This window comes from Phodopus roborovskii, unplaced genomic scaffold, assembly GCF_943737965.1.
Source record: "Phodopus roborovskii unplaced genomic scaffold, PHOROB, whole genome shotgun sequence".
NCBI lineage: Eukaryota > Metazoa > Chordata > Mammalia > Rodentia > Cricetidae > Phodopus > Phodopus roborovskii.
The window spans coordinates 23,930,131-23,950,396 of record NW_026125052.1 but is presented as its reverse complement, the minus strand read 5'-3'; the positions used below and the strand labels follow the sequence as shown (position 1 = coordinate 23,950,396).

Genomic DNA, 20,266 nt, shown 5'->3' with positions numbered 1-20,266 from the left:
AGAGGCCACAAAGTATATCATCTGCTTCATGACCATACGCACCCAACAAACACACATTGCCTCCTTCCTCCCTGTCGCTCCCGATACCATCAAACAGGCATGGTTAATATCAAAATCGCCACTCATTTTTAGCAGGGTTGTGTCTGTGAATAAAATCAGAATTACAAACCAAGAAGGTAGTTTATTATGATCAGTGATTGTCACAGATTGAAAATGTATGCCTCCAGGATTCAGGTAGGCTTCAATCCATCTGGAATTTCATCACCATAACACAGCAAAGGTCACAAAATCACCTTACAGCCAACAAAACACTGACTGCCCCATCCTGGTGTTTTAAAAGGCAAGAAGGAGTCTTTGCATTTGGGAAGCTGAGCCAGAACTATCTCAAATTTGAGATCAGCCTTGGGTACACAGGGAGACCCTGTCTCAAAAGCACCCAAATACACAAGCAAACAGATGTAAAACAATGTTCTGTGCCAACACTGGCACTCAAACTGGCTGTTTAGACCCCAATGCTATATGTAGGGATGGGCAGGTCAATTCAGGCAGACAGAAGAACACTAGTGGACAAACACTGTTTTGATCGATGGCTAGCAGTATGTAACGGATGGTATCTGAAAAGCCATCATCAGGTTTTAAAACAGAGTTCAATCTCTAGTGTAAACTGCCTAAGCCCTAACTAACCTCGTACCATAAGAAAACGGGCATCTGGTGCCCCAGCCTTTCTAGACTGAAAAGCCATCCCAACTTTAAAAAAAGAAAGAAGGAAACAGAAAGTGCTTTCATTCAAGCAGCACAACACAAAGATCACTTGGCTCATGGGCTTTAATGTGCTGGAACCACAGGAAGGAGACATACAACAAAGGGCCGATTCCCAAATGATTAAGGACCTGCAAAACTTTACTCTCCATCTTTCAGACAGAATGAAAAGAAATGAAAAGGTAACAGAGCTCGGCTTTCTCTAGGTTTATTTGGGAATTTGTTACAAATATTTAACTGGGTTTTACAGGTAGGGTGCATGGGTTCATACAGGAAATTCAGATTAACACTGACACTTGGCCTTCTCAAATGAGAAAAATAACATTGCTACAAATTGTAACCCAGAGTCACGTTCCAAATGGTTTGTTTGGGGTTTTGCCTAAATGTATCATTAAATAATGAAAGCACCAATTTGAGGGATTTCCAAATAGCTTGAGTTTCAGAATATAACCGCATAACTTAGACATTTTTCTTCATATGAACGAGACATAACCGGATGTGAATACCAATGCTGAGAAATACATCCCATCATAACAGAAGCCTATGAATTTGGGCTTACACTGGAAGGTGATTTACTTAGTAGGCACAAGATGTTTACTGCATCTAATGACATTTCTTGTCACTTCTGGCACCAGTGTGTCTTACTTTAAATCAACAGCTGCCACCAAATGAACAAGCATTTCCCTGTAGAGCCTGGGCTTGGAAACTTCCCAGAGGACCCCTGGGTGTGAAGTACCCACCAATGTGCTGTGACAGGAAACATGCTCCTCTTTAGGACACCCTGTCTTTTTTGGCTGCAGCTGCCCTCTGGCTATCAAGTACCCTTTCCAGACAGAGAAACTAAAATGGAGGCTTCAGTTTAATACAGACAGCATTTGGCAGAAAGAAACATTTCAGGTATTTCAGGACATTAAAAATATTTAAGTGGCAGAAATATACCTTGAATTAAGATCATAAGAAACTATGGAACAAAGCCCTTTCCCCATTAAAAAGAAAATTAAGGTCTAATTTGTGGTTTTCTTTCATTTTATAAGGCAACTGTAAAATATAAAAAAATTGTAAAGTCAACCAAGACACTTGTGTGATCATTTGTTGGTATGCAGCAAGGGTGCAGGGTCTCAGAAGAGAGAAATGTGGAGTTAGGCACGGGTCAGTCCACTCACCCCCAAGACATGCAAAGCCCAGTGCCCCCGAGAGCCTCAACTCCAGGTCACACTTTAGGGAGCCTGCATAGGGAGGGTCGAGCACCTTTTCAATGCTGTTGGCTAAATCTCACCTTCCTCTTCACACAACAATATTTCAGGGTTTCGATTCACAGAAGGACCTGACTTTCAGGATGTAGGTGTTAAGATTCCTTTCAAAGTGGACCAGAGCTTTTTGGCTGAGCCTCACAGTTCTTTGTGCTCTAAACAATCTGTATAAATCGCAAGCGAGTGATCCCCTGCTTCAGCACGTACCTACACTGCTTGTGGCTCTGAGACTCTGCATGCCTCAGAAGGAAGTGCAGATGCCCGGGATGCTGTGTCTGGCTGGTGCTCCTGTCACTTCCTGGTGATAGTCACAATGGAGAAAGTCAGTGCTTCTATCCAGCCAGGTCCTATTTCTGTTCTCACCACAGAGCTTAAGTGTAACTGGATACAACTGCTTTCTGGAGGGACTGACTTTTGCCTTTACTGCAGTTACTTCTGGCCAATGCACAAAAATGTTTGCTAAATTAACACAGAACAAACCCAGTGTTGCTGTGCACATGTTCAAATGTTCCTCAGCACTGGAGTTATGCTAACCCCATGAATTTAGATGATACACTCTTTTTGGCAAAAAGGACTAGACGGAGAATCATTCAAATATACATAAATTATGCTAACAACACTTGTACTGTGATACTGGACTACATGTCTTAAGCTCATGTATTACCAAGGCAAGAAAACATTTGGAATTTATAAACAAAAAGACAGCAAAAGTTCAAAAACCAAGAACGAGTCAGGTCTATCAAGAGCACACCCCTTTTTAGCATACTAAGAGGCCCAGTTCTCACACCCGCCAGTAATAATAAGGACTGCCCTGCCCGTGAGCCACAAAGTTGACCAATCTTTCAGGGCCCAATTTCTTGCCTGAGAAGAGTCACACAGCAAAATGACAGGCACCACAGTCCTCATGCATTCTCCAAGGACAGCAGGGATGTGCTTTTGCAAACTCTCACAGGCCAGCTGGAACATGACAAACGTTTTAGTACACCAGTCACTATGGAATAGCTAATCACAAAGCTACTTTATCGGCATGGTTTAACTTAGCAGTGTTGTGTTTGTGTGTGTGTGTGTAAGAAAGGCAAGCCTCCTTAAGTATGGACCAAAAGAATTGCTTATCCTTAGCTGCATTCTTAAAACATTCACATGTACCCCCAATAATGCTGTCATCTCATACACAACAACAGCACCGATACACACAAACTGTGTCTACAGGGACACAAAGCATGAATGGGCTACTCAAATGATACCTTCTTGAATATTTCATAGGAAAATACTGCCCGCCAAGCTCTTGGTGACAAAAGAACCCCCAAATGTCACAGTTCAGAGTTGCTGAGATTGAGACAGGAGGGCAGAAGAAAGAAGATCCAACAGTGATTCCCTCCAGCAAGGCACGAAACCAACTTAAGAGAGGACTAAAAAGTCACAAGGCGGCACTCTGGGACAGCTATGCTGATTCTTGTTACCAAGGTGCTTGCCCTTTCTAGTTGTTGCTATGGCCACAATGTTTCTAACATGGCACATCAAGTTACTGATACTTAAATATGGAAAAGGCAAAATGCACGTAGTCACTGGTCATTTTAGATCAACATAGTGCATGTACCATTTGTGAATGCATCAGCATCAGGCCGAAATCCATACTGTAAACTTAAACACTAAGACATTACCTTCAGGAACAAAAGAAATGGAGAAGAAAACTACTGCTGTATGTAAGCAATTCCAAACACAGGAAGGCTAAGCCTCTGAAGATCTAGACTGCCGTTTCTTAGACTGAACTTTCTCTAACAGCCCTTTCAGAACAGGGTCTCACTCTAACTAGGCATGCCACTGCTGTGTAAGGCACTCTCTCTTGGGTCTCATCTTAGAGCTGAACACTCCTAATCTCGTCCCTACAAGTAGTTAAGGATACTGCCTATTCTTGGCACTGCAGGAGAATTCAGTTCGCAAGCAGAAGAATTAAAAGCCTGAAATACACCTAGCGTGAGGCTGGGTCAGGAAGTCACAACTGGACTTGAATGGAAGCCATGGTGAAACCGATCAAAGCCCGAATTCCAGCAGATATTGGCAATGTGTTAATTCAGCAGCTTTCAGCCACAGACTAAAGGCCACAGAAGGACTATGATTTTCAAGAAGTTAGACACAGAATTGAGATCTTTCTAACTGCTGTTGTAAACTATTAAAACAAACAAACAAACAAAAAAAACAAGAAAAAAAAAACAAGACAAACATAAGACAATCAAAACCACAACAAGGCATTAAAACAGTAAGTCTTATCATCACTGGAGCATGAGCTGCTTGAGGTTGTCATGGAGGATCGTGTCCTTCACGTCGCGGAACACGAGGCGGATGTTCTCCGTGTTGATGGCGGTGGTAAAGTGGTGGTACAGCGGCCTCTGCTGCTGGTCCCGGCGTTTGCCCCTGAAGCATTCCACCAGAAACTTTTGGACGTCTCTTAAGCAGTGTGGGTCCCCTTCAAATTCTAGGAAATAGTCTTTGATGCTCACAACTTGCACTTTCTCTTCAAGCAAGTCTGTCTTGTTTAAGAAGAGGATTATGGAGACATTGCTGAAAACCCGGTTATTGACAATTGTCTCAAATATGTTCAGAGATTCTGTAAGGCGATTGGTCAGGCGATCCTCCATAAGCACCTGGTCAAATTCACTTGAAGACACAAGGAAAAGTATTGATGTCACACTGTCAAAACATTCAAACCAACGTTTCCGTTCTGATCTCTGGCCGCCTACATCAACCATTTTAAAAGGAACATTTTTAATTTCAAAGTCGTACTCGTGGATGCCTTTGGTGGGTCTCCTGGCAAGCAGAATATCTTGCTGTGATGGAATGTAATCCTGGAAGAGAAAAGGGTTTATACTTAGGAGTCCACAAGTAGCAATAATGGACATGCAAGTTAAACGATTTTCAAAAAAAGACAAGGTCTCTAGCTTGAGATCCTTTGACCCTCCTGCCCCTGCCTCCCAGGTGCTAGAATTACAGGTGTAGCCCCACAACTGGCACACTTCTCACACACAAGTGGAACTCCTAGCTGGCTTTACCCACATGCACTACCAACTAGTACTAGTCCTAGTCCTAGGTCAAGCCAGAATAATTTCACTGCCCATGCATCTCCATGCTGTTCCTCACCCCTCTAAAAACAGGAGGATCTGGAACAATCTGTGAGGCTCACTTCCCGTGCTTGGTTCTGACCCACTCTCTTAATTCATTACAAATGCTTCCCCATTATACACGCCTCCTTCAGGACACTGGATAAGCTCCACACTGTCATGAATGTGGGAAACACTTTACCTAGCATAAGTGATTAACAATCACATTGTAGACCATATGCTAGTCTGTTTCCAGGCAACGGTTCAAGAAGCTCTTACTCACTGAGGAAGAATGCACTCTGAGACCCAGTACTTCTGCTGAGGAACAGCATATTCACACCCAGAAGACATTCACACCTGGCATACTTGTCTTGGAAGAGCATCACTGCCAAGATTGTTAGCTCTTCCTGAACTCTTCATGTGGCCACTGCTACAGTGACTAGGCTGGCGCTGTGATGATCCTCTAGCCCCGGCCTTCTTAGTGTTAGGATTATACACTTATATGCACATGAGTATGTGAGTGTGTGTGTGTGAGCACAGCATGTGTGCATGCTCTCATGTTTAAGGCAGAGGCTTGATATGTTGTCCAGGCTGACCTAGAATTTGTTGACAACTCTCCTGCCTTAGTCTTACAGTGCAAAGATTGCAGATCCTGCCACCATGTCAGGCTCTCCAGACCTTGAGAGCGCAGCAACAAGATCTTGAACAAGGGCAGCTGCTAGTTGCAGGAAAGAGCAACTGCACCCAGTGGCACATTTCCTTACATGCCCCGACGGTTCTTCTTTCTCAGGCCAGTACTTTTCCGTAAGTCACATGGCTCTTTGGCAATAATGAAACAGGAGCAGTTTTAATACTTATCTTCATGGTCAAAATATTTTAAAAGTCATGGCAGGATGGAAAACTGACTTACAAGCTGTGTCTGCATTTTATGCCTCTCCAAAGGCTCAACGCAAAGTAGGGTTTCTGTAGCTTTAATAGGAGAGAAGCAAACGGGATTGTTGGACTTGCCCTAAGTTCACAGACTGAGTGATAAATGTAGCCCTGCCAGCTTTTAGTCTCCTCTCCTTCACAACAACGCACTAACTACATAGCTCTCTTTGCACTCTACATGGGCTTCATAACTTCGCAGCCCAGCAGTTTAAGCACCTACCATAAACAGCTGGGCCTGGCCAGACTAGTTATTTACAAGCTATTTGTTAAATGCATACTTTGTGCCAGGCACTGTCACTAAGCACCAGGGACTTTAACTCTTACAATCAAGCTGGCAAATCCTAGTCCTCAGGAAACAATGGGAAGAAGACAAAGTAACTATCAACTGTGATACATGCAACAAAGAAGCAAGGGCTGATGCAGGGAAAGGATGACAGCTGTGTGAGCCAAGCCTGCTGGGCCAGGACTGAAGTTCAGGAGGAGTTCAAGGTCATCTCTGAATACATAGTAAGTTCAAGTCTAGGCTGACCTACAAGAGACCTAGCTTCAAAATACTACTCAAACAAACAACAAATCCCCAGCAACAATGAAAAGAGGGTGTATATGAATGATGTGTTTAGAGAAAAACCTAACTGGAAAACAGAAAAGCAAATCAAATTAGCTGTTTAGACGGAAAGAAGCGCTCTTTAAAAAAAAAAAAATTATTAGCCAAGCATGATAGTACATGCCTGTAATTCTAGCGGGAGGCAGGCACAGGCAGATCTCAGTGAGTTTGAAGCCTGACTAGTCTGCAAAGCAGGTTCCAAGACCTGGTCTCAAGAAATCAGACAACAACAAATCAGAGCTGGTCTAGGGTCTGGCTGCTCTTGAAGAGGACATGGGTTAGTTCTCAGCATCCACATGGCAGATGTAACTCCAGTTCCAGGGGAACCAACATCCTTCTCTGGGCTCCTGGGGCACCAGGTAAGCACTTGCACTGACAAGAGCTCATATACACAAAATAAAAATAAATAACTTAAGAAACATGTTTAGGGCTGCAGAGGTGAGCTCAGTCAGTAAAATGTATGCATGCACTAGATGCCTGAGGGCCTGAGTTTTGATCCCTAGTACCCACATCAAAAGGTGGGTGCTAGCAGCGCATCATTTCCATCCCAGAGCTGGAGAGGTGTGTCGGGGAGTGGGGGTGGGGGTGGCGGTCGTGGTGGTGGTGGTGGGGTGGTGTTCAATGGGCTGTCATCAGCCAGTTTAGACAAACCGTGAGCTCCAAGCTCAGGGAGAGAGACCCTGTCTCAAGCAAGGTAAGCAACCGAGGAAGACACACAACACTAACCCCAGGCACCTCCGGTAGCGTGTGCATAAGTACATATTTAACCACACACCCCCCCCTTTTCACTAATGCTTTCCTCCAGTTTATGTATTACATGTACAAAGTAAGTTATAAAGAACTCAAGTTCTGGGAGATGTATCTATGGGGGAAAGCTGGTTAAAAAAAAATTAAAATACTCCTTTAAAGGCAAACAAATGCAATTACAAACTTAGTTTTGTTTTCTAAAACAGGCTGGGCTTAAACTTAGGATCCACCTGCCTCAGCTTTCTGAGTGCTAGAATTATAGATGTGTGCCATCACACCCAGCAGGCAAATTCCATTAGAGAAATATAAGGAAAACGTGAAAGGAAAAAAAAACTCAGTCCTGGTGCCCCAAGTGCACAGTATGTTACTGCCCTCCTGACAGCAGGTCTGTTCTGGGTTTTCCATCAGCATGCTAACACTGAAGCCTCAGAGCCCAAAGCGCATTTAACCCTGCAGAGATCTAAGAGGCAGCAAAGGCAGCTGCACTGGATTCCATGACTAACAAATTACCTCTAGGGCAATAGCTCTAAGCAGTGAAAACCTTAATTCCAACGACTCTTGGGTGTTTGCCAATAGACAGCAGACAGTAGCGCTCTCTGCCTGCCATGGGTACAGGGAGCCATGGCTGAGTCAAAGGCTCTGGTAAACTCTGGGAAGGTAACAGAGTCCCCTTCCAAGGGTGACTCCCTTACCTCAGTCTTTTCAGCAGGCCCGGAGGATAGAGCCCCATTTCCCTGACTCCAATACAAAGGAGTCCTGCTCTATTTCTCTTACAGAAACCCCAATAGCAGTGAAAAATACTAGATAATGGGTGATCTCCTTTTCTAACACAAATCTCTTTCATGCTGAAAAAGAAAATCAAGAAATCGTGAATATTTGTAGTTATTAACCCTCTTTAAAGAGGATGAATCAGGCCACTGCCACTAGAAGAGAAGGAGAAGGCAGGCTGCTCAGCATTTTCACTAACTCTCCTAACAAGCGGCCCCCAAATAAAACAATGCTATCCCAATTTCTCTTCCAACTCTCAATGACCATTGTTTGGAAACTTACTGGTACTCCAAGTTTATCCAAGTTATCCAGGAAATACTTCACAGACTCACCCTGAAAACAAGAAGAAAACAAAGTTACAAGAGCTTAGATGCTACAGTTTATGCTGTACTGTGGTGCTGTATACTTGGTCCAAACACACTCTCCTTAGTCACACTCAGAGAAGGTGAAGCAGGAGGGTTACCAAGTGTAAAGATACACAAGGGAGACTCTTGTCTCTACCAAGAACAGAAAAGAAAAAAAAGCAAGCAAGTAAACACAAAAGAGACTTTAAACTTTGACAAATACTAACTTTAAAGTACTTCTAATGGCAGAAGGTATAGCTGAGTAGTGCTTGTCTGGCATACACAAGGCCCTGGGTCAGTCCTCAGCACTACAACAAACAAACACACAAACAGCCACAGGAGGCTACCACATTTGGTATGGATGACAGCAGGATATCTGTCCCTCTGCTTGACTTGTGACAACAGGTAAGCCTGACTGAAAGAAAGGAAAACTATGCCCAGCACTACAAAAATTGTCATTGCAAAAGTTTTCAGGTCACCGTAGAGATTTTTGTTATGACACCCCCATTTGGTAGGCCTGGTTTCCTGAAGGCTGGGTCCCTGTGGGCCTAGAAACCTTAGCAAAGAACTTCTCAGGTTCTGCCACACTGAAGGCCCTGTCTGTCCTGCACTCTGAATGGGTCTTCTCCTGGCCACAGGTTAAGTAGCACCTGACACTGGACAATTGGAACACAGCAGATCACTAAGTTTCGCAAAGCTTTCTAACACTGTCATGTTTTACTCTACAGCATTTAAAACCATATACCAACAATTAATATCAATCTTACCACAAGTCTGTGGGAGGCTGCGCACTCCCAGTGGCAGGCAGATGTGGGTTTCCCTATATTCTACACTCAGCTAGAAGTCCCAGCTTTGTACCACCAGCAACAAAAACGCAGGCCATTTTCCCTGAAATAGTGGGGCAGCCAAGTGTCCCAATGCCAGTCATTCCTTAAGGCAAAAGCAGTGTGGCCTGAGCAGGGAGGCTGAAGCCGCTGGAAATAAGCCAGGTCACCCTTCAGTTTCTTGAGACAATGGTCCAGTTTCTGTTTCAATACCTATTCATCAGAAAGATGCTCCAAGAGAAGCCCAAACACAAATAACTATTTTACTGTTCAATCTAGAGCCGCCTTCAGGATAAGTAGTCGGGGCCTGGGTGGGGACAGCGTGTCACGTCCACATACACTTCTGGCCACAAAAACAGACAGATGAAGAACACACACAGTATGGATTGAGGCTTACATGCCGATCTGCCGCTCTTTACCCGAGGTACAGATGGTTGTGAACTGCCTGGTGGGTGCTGGCATTCGAACCTGTGTCCTCTGGAAGAACAGCCAGTGTAGAGCCATCTATCTCTCCAGCCCCAAGTTTCCCCATCAAACTGGGTAGTGTCCATCCCCTTGAGCAGCCTGTGTTGTTTGTAGGCTTAGGATCCCCTCCACCCCCCAAAACACATAGCGAAGCAACTAAGCATTATGGCAGGCGGGACACTGAAGTGCTTGGAATATTTGCTTCAAGACAGAATCCTCTAGAAGGTACCTGTCCGTTTTAAGGAGATTTCTACAGCTACACTGAATACAAATGGAGACCTGGACATAAATACAGATATGCCACTTATAATTGTCATTTACCGTTTGCCCTCTTTATTTCTAAATGAACACATAGCAACTTGTACTCAAGGACCTGGTAAAGGTGAAATGAAGTTGCTATAAAATCTAACACACACACACACACAGTAGAAAATTTGTGTCTATGTGAGTGTATGTGTGCACATGTGAACAGGTGCTTATCCTGTGATCCTAAACAGAAGTCAGAAGAGGGTGCTCTTCTATCACTGTCTAGTCCTTTTTGAGGCAGGCTTCTCTACCTAAACCAAGGCTTGCATTTTCTAAGCTAGGCTGGAAGCTGGCACAGCCCAGAGATCCCCTGTCTCTGCCTCACAGAGCAGGTACCTTGTTACATGGATGCTGGAATGCAAACTGTGCAAACTGGTCCTTGTGACTGTAGCGAGCACTCTTAACTGCTGCACATCTCTCCAGCCCTGAGAATGATCTTCCTTGAATTCAGAGACCTACCTGACTCTGCCTCCTGAATGCTGAGATTAAAAGTGTGTGCCACCATGCACAGTGGCACAGACAGTACTTCTGAGTACTATCTTTTTAACAAACAGTTTCCACTTTCCTTCCTTCCATCCTCCTTCTTCTTGAGGCAGAGTTTTACTCCCCCCCCCCCCAACACACACACAGGTTTCTCTGTGTTAACAGTCCTGGCTGTCCTGGAACTCACTCTGTAGACCAGGCTGGTCTCAAACTCATTGAGACCTGCCTGCCTCTGCCTCTCAAGTGCTGGGATTAAAGGTGTGGGTCACTACCACTCGGCAGGGTTTTACTTTTTAAGGAATATGCTGTAATATTTCTTTTTCTTTCCCTCCCTCCTGACACACCCCATTTCTTCCCTCTCCCCTCTCCTCCCCTCCAGAGTTTCACTGAATAACCAGGACTGGTTTTGAACTCATAGCAGAACTTCTTGGCCTCCTGAGTGCTGCCATTACAGGAGTGGGCTACGGCCTGGCAGCTTTAATAACAATGCTAGAAAACAGCTTTCTGTACCTTTCCAATTATACTGCACAGATCCTTTGGGTAGAGTTACACAACATTAACTGGCTCCTCCCCTCTGCACAGGTGAAACACCGAGTCATTCTTCAATAGAAATTCCAGACAGTGATAAAAGAAGCTGACTCGTGGTACAGCCTGTGATCTGGCACTTTGGACATGTAGGCGGCCTGAGGACCTGTTGAAGGTCATTCTCAGTCACATTAAAGGTCAAGATCAGCCTAGGTTATGTGAATCCTGCCTCAAAGAATAAAGCAAAACCAAAAAGAGAAAAGAAACCCACGTCCAAGTCAGCAGTACAAATCCAACTACATAAAAAGCATTAGACGAAAGTCAGAACACCCTCCTGAAGAGTACATGAGTATTATCTAAAGCAGCATCCTTCCTTCCCTTCCAAGTAAATACTTAAACCACCCTATTGTTTGAGAGAGTTTACAGAAAACAGTACACATCCTCGTGATAGTACAAATCCATGCAAAACTCTTAGAAAGTCAGGAACATTATGCCCCATAAAACCTTTAATGGCCTTTGGTCTGTCCCTAGGAATTTACACAGCATAAACAAGGGATGCTCAGAAAAGGACATTTAAGCTGGGAGTGGTGGCCCACACTGGAGGATCAGGAGTCTACAATAACCAACAGCTTTGGAGATGGTTTAATGTAAGCCTGGGATACCTGCGGTCCTGTTTCCGACACCACCCCAAAAGGAATTAAAAAATAAAATGTCATTATTCAGTGCCAATTACAACAATACAATCTGGAACATTATTTTTTTTTTCTACACAGAATTAGGAAAGAAATGTAATGAATCTAAATTATTAATTAATTAAACCTAAATTATTACATTATCAAAAATAATTACCTGATATCACTAACACATATGTGCACACACACACATACACACACTTTACACCACCTTCCTGCCTGTTTCTCAGTGCTTGGATTTCAACAGATTGCTTCCCACACCCGACTGAAGGGATTCATCTGAAATGTGTGGTCCAAATTAGTTCATAATTTATTACAAATTCAAAATCTCACAAAACCAAGTGGTAATGACCACAGAAAAAAAGCATGTAACACAGACAAAAACAGCTCAGCCAGGGCTATATAGTGAGATCCTGTCTCAAAACGAAGAAGGAAAAAACAGAAAGGCATGTGCAATTGTTATCAAACCCCAGCTTCTACAGACACTACACAGTCTGGAGTAATTAAGAGTCCTTTGAGCATTCAAGACTTTGAAATGAAATAGTTTAAATTCCCCCACATTTAAGCATATGGTGGACTTCTACTTATGGTGTGCCTTTTCAGTCACATCTACTCAAGGACATGATACATTCAATGTTATTCCTGTGGAAAAAATATTTTGGCTAAAATTGTCTCCAGTCTTGGAGGGATAGGACAATCTGGCTTCTCTCTTCCTCTCCCTCTCCACCTTGTCACTCTTTCTTGGCAAGGTCTTGTAGCCTATGATGACCTTGAATTCAAGATACTTCTGTTGACATCTCGGAGTTTTAGAAATTGTTATCAGTAGCTTTCAAATAGAAAAACCAGCGAAAACTTTTAATTCAAGCACTCAGGAGGCAGAGGCAGGCAGATCTCTGTGAGTTCAAGACTAGCCTGGTCTACAGATCAAATCCCAGGACTGACTCAAAAAAAAAAAAAAAAAAAAAAAAAAAAAAAAAAAAAGGAAGAAGGAGGAGGAAGGAAACAGAAGCAGGCAGGCAGACATCCATTATCCTTTCAGAACAGGTCATGTTATTACCCTGAATTTTGCTTCTGCTGTCTCATTATTATCAGAGTCATGCAACTCAGTCTCTCTACAGATACAATACAAGATCTCATGGAGTACACAAAAAACACTACAAGGTTAAGACTCTTGTTGGTCCTAACTTGAAATTGGATTAGATTTTTTTTTTTTTTTTTTTGCCCATTCTCTATTACTGAAAGAAATTTTAAATCAAATTTCACATAAGACTCCATTTCCTGGTTCAGACTTAAATCTCACGGTATCACCGCTAATTCCCTTTCCTCTGCAGAGAGCAGTGAGGAGATTCTGTTCAGTTGAGAGCAGCATGGCACGCAAGTCTAGTACTTTCTGGCTTGTGGAAATGTAGGATCCACGGAAACGATGGCACCGTGGCCTGGAGACCTGATTCTAGCCCCATACATCCTGCTGGCAAAGTCAATGCACATCAGTGAGCTTCACTTAATTGTGAAGGCTCAAAAGACTTCATTTCACATCAGTTTTACCAAGCTGTACCTAGGCTGAAAATAAGCTACATTGTCCCCCATTCCCAAGAATCATGTTATAAATGCACTTCCTTTGCCTGTAAGGACATCATGGGCCAGGAGTCCTAGGTTTGAAGGTAATCCAAAAGCTGAGAGCCTGAGTTAGAAGGTAATTTCTATAAAGCAAACAGACAGACCCTGTTCACCTGATCTACTGCCCAAGTGAAAGGTGTTAATTCCAGGTGCTCTTCTACATACCTGAAATAAATAGCCAAAGGACAAGACCCGTGTGTGTCCTTTTCTGAAGACTATCACATTTCAGTGGAGAGTCCAAGAATACACACGAAGGTACCTATTCTTTAAGAAAAACATACTAATATTACTGGCAGTCTTGTGCCAATACTGAAAAGACTACTTAAAGCAGTCAAGAAGTAGAGGTTTGAAGGCCTTGGCCAGGGTTCAGTGGTTCAGAGCACTTGTTGCTCTTCCAGTATGCAAGCTCTGGTCCCAGAGCCCAAGTTAGGTGGCTCACAACCAGCTGTCATTCTAGCAACGCCCTCTTCCAGCTCTGTGTGAGCTGCCAAATACATGATGCAGACACACACAGTTAATTTACTCTAGAATGCAAAATTTGGCAATATGTAGCAATACCCATAACAAAGACTGTCATTAGAGTATACTGAAAAGAATCCGTGCCACTTCAATCACAACAGTAAACTACTTTCGATAGAGAACCACTGGATTCTTTTTACTTATCGGGACTGAAGCTCAGATGTCTACCCACAGGCCAAATGCAGCCCACTGCTAGATTTGAGGTTCATTTTAAAATGATTTAGAAAAACACGAAGAGTATTTTTAACATGTGAAATAGTATGAAATCAAATTTCAGGGTCTAAAAATAAGCTGTATTGGTACAGCTACACTCATTTACTCACTCGTAGCAGCGGGGGCATCGGAGACAGTCATGTGCAACACTCTCATGTCTAGTGTTCCCTGCACAGGGGACACTAAGGGTTACAGAGAGCAAGTTTCAAGTTGAGAATGTTTCAAATGGTACCAGTACTGCCACTCTCCTCTACATCCCCTCCCCTCCTCTCTCTCTCTCTCTCTCTCTCTCTCTCCCCCCCCACATACACTAGTAAATTCATATGCACCAGAAAAAGAAAAAGGGGATTTTGAATGCCATGCTTTTAATATACAGCAAGACACCAGTATTTGTGTTGTTATTACGTTAGATGGTAAAGCATTGTGTTTGCTATGTAATGACTGCAGCTAACTAAAAGAATACAACGTGGGTCAGCACTCGCAGACTAAACATCCCCACCTATTTCCAAAGTTTCCATGTGGTTCACTGTTATCCAAGCGAGGAGTGTTATTTACTGCTGGAGAGCTGATTAAGTCATGTTTGGTTGCAGTGCCCAAACAAGAATGTCCAGAGATGACAGACTGTTAGCCTCTCAGTGAGAACAGCTGCTTAGAGTTGAGGACAGCAGCAAGAACAACCTAAACACTAGGTGGATCTCTGTGAGTTCAAGGCCAATCTGGTCTATATATCAACTTCCAGGCCAGCCAGGGCTACATAACCCTGCCTCAAAACAGAATTAGTAACAGTAGCAAACAGACTAATGATTTCTTGGACTTTCCTCCACTCCTGCTGAATTTATCACCAATGGTGCTCAGTCAGCTGTTTGTCAGTTTCTGAGTACGGGAAGAACTGAGCAACAGTAACTACCACTGGACTCTGCTGTTGGGGAAAGTAGAGAGCAGCAGGGAAGGGCGTGGCTGGGCAAACACAAAGCCATCAGCGGTTAGGCACTGAATTCTTCCTGAACAGGTACCTTGTGGGAAACACACTAAGTCTAACAGTACCAATGAGGAATTTAATTTACTCTTGCCAACTTGGCCATCAGTATGTCCAGGAATTTCATCAGAAATAAGAGTCAATACTCATCTGGGGATATAGTTCAGTTGGTAGGACACTGCCTGCATGCCTGAAACCCTGGGTCTGAGTCCCAGGGTATGGTGGCACACACCTGTAATCTCAGCACTTGAGGGAGACAGGAGAATCGGGAAGGTCAAGATCAGCCTCTCCTCACAGCAAGTGTGAGGCCAAAAGCAACAAAATGAATCCCAGCCTTAACAGGGGAGGGAGAGGAATGAAAATTCTGATGTGCCCTTTACAAGTTCAGTGCCTTGGGCTGACAGATGGCTTGGCCGCAAAGGGCTGCACACACAACCAAAATACAAATTCAGTGGCTCAAGAGTGGTGACATTTTACTAAATTTTCTGACGTGGGGATGAAATGGACTTTCTTCTTCTGTAAGAACTACCCTTAACCACTGCCGCTGAACACTGGCTTTTTTGAAATTAGCTTTGGGAAGAGTAGATTCTATTCTTGAAGGAACTCAACCTAAAATTATAAGGCAAAACAGCCTATTTTGGGGAAGCTTATACTCTCGTAGATGCACCTCAACAACTGGCATTATGACTGAATCTCTAGCAACGTCAAACTGTTTTTATGCACTCTCCACAGTCAAAAGGAAGTGAATCCCCATTTCCACATAAATTTGCCAGGCACATTCAGTTCCAAACTCCAATTCCTGAAGCATTCTTCAGATCCTAATACATGCACAAAATCCATTTAACTGCAAACTAAAGCTTCTCCCAGACTTCCACCAGAAGTTGTCAGCATGCAGTGATAGCATGCCAGAAAGCACAGTGGGAAAAGCCTACACTTTTTCTGTTGCTCAGAGGATGGAGCCTAGGGCCTCACACATGCTAGGCAAATACTCTACCACGGAGCTGCATCCCTAACAAAGGCATTCTCAAGGATCAGAGGTGCAAAACTGTTATCACACATCATCATTAATGGGCAAGGGAAATATTTACAACTGACTTTGAATAGGCAAAATAACCTAATTCTTCTAGCTGGTAAAGCCACTCTTACAAAAAGCTATATATAATTTTATGGCATTGCTAAAAAAAGGTTTGTAGAAACTTGTATTCTCTGATAATGCTCATGTATGAATAGTACAGAAATGCTCTTATGTCTTGGCATGAGAAGTCTCAACTATATTATCTGGCTCTTTAGGAAATATATTCTAGAAATTTTGTTTATAACTCTGACTGCCCTAGAACTCACTATGTGTAGATCAAGCTGGCTCCAAACTCACAGAGACCCACTTGTCTCTGCCTCAGAAGTGCTGGGATTAAAGGTGTGTGGTAGCATGTCAAACACTTACTTTTGTTTTGTTTTGTGAGTCATGCTATGTTACCCAGGCACACGAATACCTGAGCTTAAGTGATCCTTCTGCCTCAGCCTAAGGACCACACAGTCTGTGCAAACACACCCAGCTTAGAGAAACAGTTCTTCTTACTGGTATAGACCAGACTTGTGCATATTAAAATAACACAGGCTCTCAGGTCTACTAGAAACCTGCCATGCCAATATCTTAGTAAGCTGTAAGAGAAGAGATTTAGATGCAGCCATCTTAGGCATCACTTCATAGCTCAACATACATTTTAAAAATAACTTCATCTTTTGTGGTTATACAAAATTAACTTTTTAAAAGCCTGTTAAGGGTTAGAGAGATAATGGCTCAGAGACTAAGAGCTCTTGCTGCTCTTCCAGAGGACCTAAGTTTAGTTCCCAGCATATCTATGGGGCAGCTCACAAATGCCTGCAACTCCAACTCCAGAAGACCCATGACTCTGCTCTCCACAGACACGCTTGCACACATGTGCACACACACACTCATTTAAATTCAATTAAATTAAAAACTATAAAAAGTAAATCTTTAGGAGCCTGGCAAAAGGGGCTAGAGGTTGCTCGGTCATTACACTATCTTCCAGAAACCCAGTTCAATTCCCAGCATCCACATGGCAGCTAACAGCCACCTGTAATTCTAGTTCCAAGGGATCTGAAGCTCTTTTAGTCTCCAAGAACACCAGGCATGCATGTGATATTCAGGCACATGTTCAGGCAAAATACACATACATATAAAATTAAATAATAAAAAATAAAAGCCCGATTAAAAATGCCAAGCTAGGAAGAAACCATGTTAGAAACTTAATTTACTTTTATTTCAAGAGTAGGTTTTAAGCAATACTGCACATTCTTCATAATTCAATTAAGTCACACATGGATGCACACTCACACACAAATCAAGACTCCATTTGAGCTTAGGGACAGCCTGGCCTAAAATGAAATAATGAATGAATGAAAATGAACGGAGGGCTAAAGGACAGGGTTAGACATGGGCTTAACACTGAGAACTTCACCTGAGATTGGTAAGGTAAGGATTTGAGAAAACTGTGGGAGTAATGAAGGATCAAATATCCAATGGACTCAATGTTGCTTGGTTAAAATCTCAGGCAGCTGTGGTGAGCCACACCTGTAATCTCTGAACAGTCTGGAACTATGTATGTCAAGACCTTGTCCACAACAGAAAACCAAACCCAAACTCAAACCTAACCAAATCCCTATTTACTAGAATCACCTAGAACATGAGGAAGATGTCATTCTCAGAGATAAACATTGAAGCAGTGAGCCAGAATTTCTTGTCTGAACACTTAGCTAGTCCCAAGTGATTATACGATCTCCTGTTTTTCTCTTAAATATGAGCCCCAAAGCCAAGCACAGTGGCAATGCCATAAATCCCAGCACTTGAGGCTGAGACAGGAAAGATGCTATGAGTTCAAACAGCCTGGACGACACTACACGGTGAGTATCAGGCCAACTCAGGAAAAAGAAAAGCTTGACTTCCAACCAAAGGCACCCTCCTTCCTTCCTCGTCACCTGACACCCATGCCCGACACAACCCCCTTCCATTCTTCATCCGAGGTCCTTACTTTCCACACAGGGAGACCAAGAGAATCCCAGCTGACCAGAGCAGCTAATCTTGCCCATTTTACAGATTCTGAAAAGTCTGAAGGACAGAACTTATATGGTTTATCCAAGACTAATTTAGGGGGTAGAAACTGAAAGAAAACTATTTTAGGGGCAAGAATTCAAATTCTTGGGTTTTTTTCCCAGTAAGAATCAGTTCTTGAAAAAACTTGAATTTAAGATATACTTGCCAAGGGGTCAAGACCAGGCTGGGGAAACCCACAGAAACTGCTGACCTGAACAAGGGGGAGCTCATGGTCCCCAGACTAACAGCTGGGAAACTAGCATAGGACTGATCCAGTCTCCCTGAATGGGGGTGTCCGTTATGAAGACTGGGCAGCCTATGGGGCCCCTGGTAGTGGATCAGTATTTATCCCGAGTATATGAATGGACTTTGGGAGCCCATGCCACATAGAGGGATACTCTCTCAGCCTAGACACATGGGGGAGGGCCTAGGCCCTGCCCCAAATGATGTGACAGACTTTGATGATCCCAATGAAGCAGAAAGGAGATGGGATGGGGGGCATGGGAGTATGGGAGGGAGAGGGAACTGAGATTGGTATATAAAATAAGACTGTTTCTATTCTTAGGAAAAAAAAAAAAAAAAAAAAAAGATATACTCGCCAGGCGGTAGTGGCACTTAGGAGGCAGAGGCAGGCAGATATCTTTGAGTTTGAGGTCAGCCTGGTCTAGAGTTCCAGGATAGGTAGACCCCAAAGCTACACAGAGAAATCCTGTCTCAAAAAAACACAACAACAGGAAAAAAGAGATATGCTCATTTTTACACTTTATTTCCACTGACTATGGTTTCTCCCAGCTGCCTCTGTCAGGAATCATACACACCCTTCTGCTGTTTGCACTGAAAGCTGTGCCTCTCAAAGCACCTTACTTTGATATATGGTCTCATATGGAAACACCTAGACTTGAACTTTTGCTCTCTGAATTCCAGAAAGGGATTATTATCTTGTACATAGTAACAGCTACGGAAACATCAGCTGGATGCTTTGTATTGTAACTTCCCCTTTCCGACATCCTGTTTCCATCTTGCATTTCTACAAACATCAGTCACTCACTGAAAGTGTAACATATGGAATGATGGTTTTTAGTAGTGATTACTAAGTTCTCTCTGCTTATAAAGATGTAAGCACAGACAACAGAAAAACAAGAAATGAACTTAAGTGTGTATGGCTAAGGTCTTCCAAGGCATAAAGTCCATTTATTTTTTCAGTATGTCTGGATAGCAAGAAAAGCAATATGGGAAGTTACAGTATCAAGATAACATGAAGACAAAATCCAGACCTTTGGTGTGATGGTGGTCATTAAATGTTACCACCACTTAAAAAGGCATGCAAGAAAAGTGATGAGGGCTGAAAAGGAGGAAACACAAGTAGAATTTTAAAATCACATTTATTCATGTATGTGAGAGCATGTGTGTACACATGCACAAGCTGTGGCACACGTTTGAAGGTCAGAGTTGGTTCTCTCTCTCCACAGCATGGGTTCCGGGATTAAAGCAAGCACTTCCTTTACCCACGGAGTCGTTTCATAGGCCCTCAAACAGGCCTGGATGATGGTGAATCTTCAGAATTGCTTTTTTCCCTAAGTAGGCTTAGGTTCCCGAAACCCTGTCTTCTAACCAATAGCCAGGCAGGGTGAGACCTTAGCCCAAGTCTCCTCCATCTGCAGAGATTAGGAGGAGCCACAGATTTTATGGAATCTGAAAGCTCTTTGCCACAAGCAGATATTCTACATGCTAACACAAGACAAGAATTATAGGTAGTATGTAGTATGTATGTCTTAACTTCACTGTACTGAACTATTTTTATAGGTGATGATGAGAGTCATGAGACACACTGAAATCTGCTTGTTTATACACTAAGAACTAGCTCCGTGCTCAGTACTTAGTTAGCAAGCCTGATCCCTAGCACTGGGGATAAAAGATTTTCTAGTCAGATGAACCACCATTGATTGCTTAATCTAATAACATGTGAAAAACTTAAATGCAAGGCAATTAAGTATGTTTCTAAATGGGAAAATAAGTTTGTTTTGAAAAACATTAAAA

At 43.0% G+C, this 20,266-nt stretch overlaps 1 protein-coding gene across 1 annotated transcript in view; it reads right to left on the bottom strand.

The window, feature by feature from the left end:
• Window positions 1–951: 951 nt before the first annotated feature.
• The window catches only part of Gna13 (G protein subunit alpha 13), a 37,346-nt gene continuing 18,031 nt past the window's right edge, over window positions 952–20,266 (bottom strand). Inside the window, exons 3-4 of the mRNA XM_051179641.1 lie at window positions 8,436–8,486; window positions 952–4,852 (exon numbers count right to left, since the gene is read on the bottom strand). Coding sequence (XP_051035598.1) covers window positions 4,280–4,852; window positions 8,436–8,486 — 624 coding nt within the window. The 3' untranslated portion in view covers window positions 952–4,279. The remainder of the gene's footprint in view (window positions 4,853–8,435; window positions 8,487–20,266) is intronic.